This window comes from Ipomoea triloba, chromosome 4 (genome assembly GCF_003576645.1).
Source record: "Ipomoea triloba cultivar NCNSP0323 chromosome 4, ASM357664v1".
NCBI classification, from domain to species: Eukaryota; Viridiplantae; Streptophyta; class Magnoliopsida; order Solanales; family Convolvulaceae; genus Ipomoea; species Ipomoea triloba.
Window position 1 is genome coordinate 15,317,718 of NC_044919.1, and position 7,868 is coordinate 15,325,585.

A 7,868-nucleotide genomic window follows, 5' to 3' on the forward strand; every position below is an offset into this window, starting at 1 on the left:
TTAAATCAAGGAATTGGGCCTTTAATTAAATAAATAAACCAGAATAGGAAATATATCTTTATTAAAAGAACGAAGCCCAATTAAATTAAATTAATTACACGGTAGAAATAATTACCGGGATTCAAGGCTTGAATTAAATTCGGGGTATCACAATCATGATTTTGATTAGAGTTGAGATTGCAGCTTTGTGGCAATCATAGATCTTATGGAATTCATATTAGGAATAGTAGGAAAGTGTGTAGCTAAGGTGTTTGATAAAATGTCTTTTAGGACTTTGGTTGCTAAAAGGCACTCCTAAGTCTAAGATGCCCTAGTACACAAAGGTGGAAAAGGACTAAGAAGACACACTCTTGAATAGCCAACATCATTGCATCATTTATCCACTACTTGAGACACACTAGAATGCAACATAGATGAACACGAACTAATCCCTTGTTTTTATATCTTATATCTTATTTCTTAGTTTTTACATTTGAATTTCACTACCTTATGATCATTTACACCTCACAATTGCCATTCACCGCATTCACCACCCATACTCGTTGCATCACATGAATTAATTGATCAAAAGTAATAGCATATGACACACCTCCACGTCCCTCCTTCGAGACCGACACTCGGGGAGTTTAGACTCTTCGTTTTATTCTTACACACACTTCCATAGTATATGATACCTCATTCCACCTCACTACGCAAAACTGCACTGCCACTCGGCCAATATAGTTGGAGACAGAAGAATCTCCTTGCCAGAGGGACTACAGTTGGCCGAGAAGATAGAGAGACCAAGCTCACGACGAAGAGGCAAGAAACTGCTTGGTCGACTCCTATTCCTCGCTAGACGTCCCCGTCCGACCACTAAATGCCTGACGTCCTCCTAGAGAGAGGAAATTTGCATGGACATGAGAGCTTGACCATGGTGATTCCATGTCGCGTATGCCAGGTTTGGTTGCGGGAGAGTAGCAACACCGCTGGAAGGGAGGATGGCTGGTGGACAGGGTATCGTTCCATCAATAAACCCCATAAGATTGTGTCTACGGAGAAACAAAATAACATGAGTCCTCTAAAAGAATAAATGGGCTTTTGGCGGGATTTTACATCATATCTTATCTTTCATTTTTGTACTTTTTAGAGCTCCTAAATAAGATATTTCACTCTCTAGATTAGGGTTAGATTCAACTAGTTACATTACTATTCTTCAATACCAAGTGTAAGAAGAGATCTAGATTAGAGGATAATTGACAACTCTCCTTGGTTGTGGATATCTTCCTTCCAATTTGTGTAATTGAAGTTTGCAATTGTGGATTCAAATTTGGTATTCATCTTCTTCCATCTCCATTCCATTTTCTATACTTGCTAGATTTGCTTTTCTACAATTGTGATTCAATTGCATGATGATTTGTAGCTAGAATATCTAGGAGTTGGATTTGATGAACTAGAGATTATGCATGCTTGATCTTTCAATGTTGAATAGATGAGGTATTTGTAACTATGTCTTGAATGCTTTTGTTGTGGATGATGTTGTATGTTGATCCTTTCCTCATTGCCGGCCGGGATGAGTGAGGAATTTGAGAGGGTGGAATTGATAAGAGATTTCTATTCCATGAAGTCTTACATATTTGCATCCCCTGTCCTTCGATCCGAGAGGGCAAAGCCTGGGAGGAGGCGTACGGAAAGTGTTTGTGAAAATGCCTTAGTCACATTGAGGTGTGCTCTAAAAGTCTAGGTACGAATAGCCCTATTGTATGCAAATGGCTCCCAAGAGTTAGCCATAATTTTCATTTCATCAAGTCCATTACAGCTTAATGCATGCATAAGATCTAGTGATTTAATCCAACTCCCCGCCTTACTTACTTTCTTCGTTGCATTCATGCTTACCTTGCTTACTTCCTGCATTTGCTCTCTTTCCTTTACATTCTTGCACATGTCTTCCTTTGCACCTAGTTATCTCTTGTCGAAACTCTCTCTTTGAAAGCATTGCACTAAATTAACTCTAAGTGTCCATCCTTGTGAGAATGATATCCGGGAAAATCTTCATTCTCTACCTCTACTTTCCATCCATCGCTTAACTACACCTTGTCACCCCGCCAATATAGTCGGGGACAAAAGAATATCCTTGTCTGAGGGACTGCAGTTGGCTGAGAATATAGAGAGTCCGAGCTCACGACGAAGAGGCAAGAGACTGCTCGATTGATTCCCATACCTCGCGAGACGTCCGTTGTCCGACTGCTAAATGCGTAACCTCCTCCGAGACAGAGGAAATCAGCATAAACATGAAAGCTTGATCATGGCGGTTCCATGTCGCGTATGCCGGGTTTGGTTGGTAGGAGAGTAGCAGCATCGCCGGAATGGAGGATGGCTGGCGGACACGGTATCGTTCCGTTGATAAACCCCATAAGATCGTGTCTGCAGAGAAACGGAATAACCTGCGTCCTCTAAAAGAAGAAATTCTTGTGTGTTAATTTAATACTGATAAAGTGATGCGTAGTGGATATGGAGTTTACGACCGTAGAGACCGAAAAGGTAATAGCAACATCTAAGATGGTCCGTTCAGAGGAATTAACATACCTGTCAATAGCAGAAGTATTGCCAGCCATGGGAATGGAAAAAACCCTAGCTAGCTTATACTAGATGAGGACTGTATGTATTGTATTGAAAGAATTAATTATAGAGTTACAAAATATAGGTATTAATACAATGTTGGAATCATAGGGAGATTAGGATAGAGAGTCACAACATAACTCAAATACATAGAGTCCTAATAAGTTGAGACTCACATTAAAAAGTTAAAAGGAAAAATTGAATTTTTTTAGTACACAAAAAATGGTAAATTGAAATAAAAAGTAAAATATTATTTTGGGATGGATTAAAATAAAAATAAGATAAATAAAGTGAAATAATCAGATAACATATCGAAATGTACAAATAATTTTCATATTCCTTAGTCTAATAAATTATCTAAGTAATTACATACATATTTATCTAAGTAAGAAATTCTTTATTATAATGAATATGACAAATAACTAGTTTTTCTTATGCGCGATGCGCAAAAAATAGGTGCCCAATATTAGTATTTTATATTAAAATTTTAAATTTATTTAAATTTTAATATAGTAAATAATAATAATAGTAATAATAATAATATAATAATAATAATAATGTAAAATATTTTTATAAATTAGATATTTATATTTTTAAAAATAACTAACATATAACTCTAATATTTAATGTGTATATTTTATTATTATTGTTGAATAAGATAAGAAAATATATGGTGGATGCATGTGCATAGTAACAATAGTGGAAAAGATATCGGAAGTTATAACCGTAGGGGTATATTTGTCCAAAATATTATGTAGTACAACTTTTATAGCATAATGTACAAAAAAACTTAACGGAAAAATGCGCAAAAAATAGGTGCCCAATATTATTATTTTATATTAAAATTTTAAATTTATTTAAATTTTAATATAGTAAATAATAATAATAATGTAAAATATTTTTATAAATTAGATATTTATATTTTAAAAAATAACTAACATATAACTCTAATATTTAATGTGTATATTTTATTATTATTATTGAATAAGATAAGAAAATATATGGTGGATGCATGTACATAGTAACAATAGTGGAAAAGATAACGGAAGTTATAACGGTAGGGGTATACTTGTCCAATTAAATATTAAATGCATTTGATCTCCTCCAAATACATTTATTATATATAATTATTAATCACCAAAATTGTTGTATTTTCAAGAATAATATTACGCACACATATCATTATCACTACAATTTCATTACATGATTTTGTAATATTTATATGCTTACCATCGAATTAGAAATAATAACATTGTATTGCCATATAAGGAATCCCATATACATCTATAAATAGCAACCCAACCAAAAGAACACCATTCCCTTTTGATCATACAAAAATCAAAGATAAAAGAAGAATGAGTGAAAGCGAGGGGGCAATATCCCAGATGGCTAATTTTTGCAAGGTGCGAAATGCAATCGCAAAGAGAGTAAACCAGATATCCACTCTTTGTGCTGCAAATTTTGTTACAATATGGTTCTCCATTGGTGGTCAAATGTATGTATCTGGCGATGAAACTATAGTTAATGCTTTTGAAGCAGAAACTAATGTAGCACCACAATGCACACTCGAATGCACTGCTCACAAACCCCCAAGATTTTTTAAGATCCGAAATTGGAGAAACAAGAACAACTCTGCTTCCTCATCATCTGCTTCATCCTACCACAAGGAGAAAGAACAGAAAAAGGGTGTCAAAAGTTTCATAAACCCCCCTGCTAATATGGATGAGTTTTCAGATAGGCTCATTGTGCCTCAACTCGAACAGTTGGAGGAGAAGATGGAAGAGTTCAGAGATATAATGGCTCAACAGTATGTCTTCCTAAGCACTCAATTGAATGTGTTGGAATCATCTGCCATACAAAAGATTGGTTAAAGCTCTGGAGATATGGGTAGCTGAAATAAGAATTCAAGAAATTATAATATTCATCAAGCCTTTCATTAATGTATGACTTTAGTTATACATGTATTTCTCAAGTATGGATTTGATGTTTTTTAATAAAATGAAAACTTGATTATTTATCATAGTTATTTGACGCCGGTGAAGATTGAATGCTAAATCTTTATAGATTATAGTGTGAGATGCAATTTGCCATAACATTTAACCTGTGGTGGCACTAGCAGTGGTACAAGGTGAATTGGTTAAAAATATGAACTTTTAGTAATTAAGGGGTTAAATTGAAAATTGTTTTTTAACATACTAACAAAATTGAATAAAGATGGAGATTAAATGTTAAATCACAACATATATCCGACTAGGTTTGGAACCTATGTGCCTTCACCCACTAGATAGCCTAATAATGAATAAAACTTTTGTAGTATAGAAATTAAATTATAAAATTACAGAGTGATATATTAAGGGGTGGATTAATGATTTGGGATACCCAATGGGGATAACACTGGACCTTGGCCAAATATGTTGTTGGGTTGAAAGATCACATTAATTGATTAGGATAGTGAAATTAGTTTTAGGCCGCATGGCATAGGATGACTGGCTTACGCTTTTTGTGTCAAAGATTTTTGGGATTACTCCCGAGTTTTATCGTTCCCTTGAGGAATGCAAATTTGGAAGTGTTAATACGTTCTTGAACTAAGAAATATGGATCACACACATCATATACGATGTCACTAAGAACAAAGGTGATTCAAACATGTTGTACTATCAAAGATCAAAGCAAGTATTCAAAATTCAATAAGGAAAAAGCTTAGGAATGGAATTGCTATCTAGTACATGATGTTTCTAGTACTCTAGGGCTAGGTTACATGCATTGCAAGGATAACATTCTTGTGAGGCTTTACTAGCACCTTTCACCTATCGGTCTACTAAGCGTTCTCTAGGCATGGAGCACTTTTTAGGTGACCATTGACCAAAGAGACATTTTATCAAACATGTTGTCTTCACCTCATTTCACACTTAGGCCTCTCAGATCTTAAAGCAAGAAAACACCTATGATTAGGAGCTACATTGAATCTAGCAAATCCACGCTAAGATTAAATGCCTTAGACAATCCCTAGTGATAGACGCCAAAAGTACCTAATTATCTAGAACTAATTAAGTTGATTTCTTGCCAAAACAAAGTTTTGACAGACGCAATTATGTATTTTCGTGCTATTTTGCTAACAAATTGCAAAAGAACTTTGTGTGGTATATTTTGAAAGATTTTCACAGGATCCAAGGGCTGAAATCAATCAAGGAAAGTGTGAACGATGAAGAGATGAATCAATCCAAACAAGGACACGCAAAGACCAAACCAAAAACAACAAAGGAAACGAAAACGGAGAAAATCTCGTCCACAAGCCTCACCACCCGTGTGAGCGTGCGTGGAATTATTCCAGTAAGCATCCACGTGGACTGGCGTGGACGGGCACCAGAACCCTGCGCGATATTTTAGTATTTAAGGGACATTTCAGCTAGGAGGGGGGAGTCTTTTGTCAATTTTTCACTTCTCATTTTTAGATTAGGGTTAGATAGGATTAGGGAGAGGAGGAAGAACTCCTTGGAGAAGAGAAACTTGGATCTCCATAGCTTTGGAATCCTCTTGGGTAAACTCTTTCATTGTCATTCGATTTCTCTTTGGAATTCTCTCTTGCACTTCCATTCTTCCTAAAAATATTTGCTTTTTACTTTGATCTTGTAAATATGCTTTTCCATTTGAATGAAATGATGTTATTAAAGCCTATGAAGGGCTAGTCCTTAGGATAGGGGCTAGGAAGGGTGGAGGTTTTGTGTTCATGATCTTAGATTGTTGAATGAGTTTGATTTCTTTGGGATTGTTGAAATTGTGTGTATGTTTTAGATAAACTTGTTGGATTGAGGGCCCCAATCTCTTCAAGAGTATAGGATCATCCCTTTGGCGAGATATCGCAAGGGGATGGAGCCAACTACCCACATCCCCCGCTCTCAATCTGAGAAGATGAGATCCGGAGGGAACTTGTAGACAAAGTGTTTGACAAAATTCCCCAACCGACTGAGGATTGAGAGCTTGAGTGTGACGCCACTCAGGACAGTGTTCCAAACTCCTTCAATCATATCTCAAGGGAAATCAAATCTCTCCCGTAGGCTTTGAACCAATCTCCACGACATTCTAGCCCCCATCTGCCTTTTATTCACATTTACTTCTTAAATCTATCCAATCTTTGCACTCTCACTACCTTACTTTATCAATCTCTATATTTTCATCTTTAGTGTTATCTAAACCGTAAAAGATAGGAAACCTACGTTCTCCAATTTGCCATCCACGTGAGACACGACACTCGGGGAGTTCAAGACTCTTCGTTTTAACATCACCTTTCATTTCATACCCCTTACCACATCCACATAAAAAAGTACTTTTTTAATATATTAAAAGTACATTATTTGTATGTTGAATGTACATTATACAAAATAATGTACTTTTAGTACTCAAATAATATACTCTCCCTAAATACAAGGTACGTTACTACAAGTACATTATTTGATGGTATACAAAATAATATATTTTTAGTACTCAAATAATGTACTTTATGCATACAAATAATGTACTCCCTCTGTTCCATTTTACCTGTCCTATTTATTATTCATTGGTTAAACCAACTCTTTCTTCTTTGCTTATTTTCTTTAGTAATTTTTTATTATTTTTAAATTTAATTTTTAGTGTTTAATAGTACTTTTAATGTAATTTCTAAATATATAAATTTTATATATTAATGCTAAACTTAATATTATGAAAAATTGTATTAAAAATTACTTCAGTCAAGCCTCGTTAAACGAACCAGACAACCATTTTGGGACGGAGGTAGTACTTTTTATTTGTGGCCCGCATAGTTGTGGGGACCATGGTCCATAGAATAATTATTGTTCGAGGTAAAAATTATATCATGGACTAGGGTCTACCTTACATTGTGGACACTAGTCCAAAAATAACCTTAAGATATTTTACCTAGAGTTGACACACTCTGCACTTGCGGTTAACCGTTTCTGTACTTGTAAACAAATTGAAGGCACATCACATGGTAATTACAACACATAACATGATAACTACATACACATAAACTGTTAAATGCAGATACATAATATGTTAATTGTAACACATAACTGAAGAACTGAGTCAAAACTTTGGTAAAACTTAGGGACCGAAGGTGTAATTTTCTCAATAAGTTATGCATGTCATTAAAGAAAATCCAAATAAATATTAATTGCATTTGATATCCAATGACATGTGTCACTTTATTCCAAATGCATTTGTTATATATAAGTAGTATTTTGCAGGGAAAGAATATGTTATAATATTTTAAG

The 7,868-nt window shown here is 34.8% G+C and overlaps 1 protein-coding gene across 1 annotated transcript; it reads left to right on the plus strand.

Annotated features, from left to right (window-relative positions):
• Positions 1-3,953: 3,953 nt before the first annotated feature.
• LOC116015870 lies at positions 3,954-4,469 on the plus strand. Its single transcript, XM_031256039.1, has one exon. The coding sequence runs from the start codon at positions 3,954-3,956 to the stop codon at positions 4,467-4,469; it is 516 nt and encodes a 171-aa protein (XP_031111899.1).
• Positions 4,470-7,868: the final 3,399 nt, after the last annotated feature.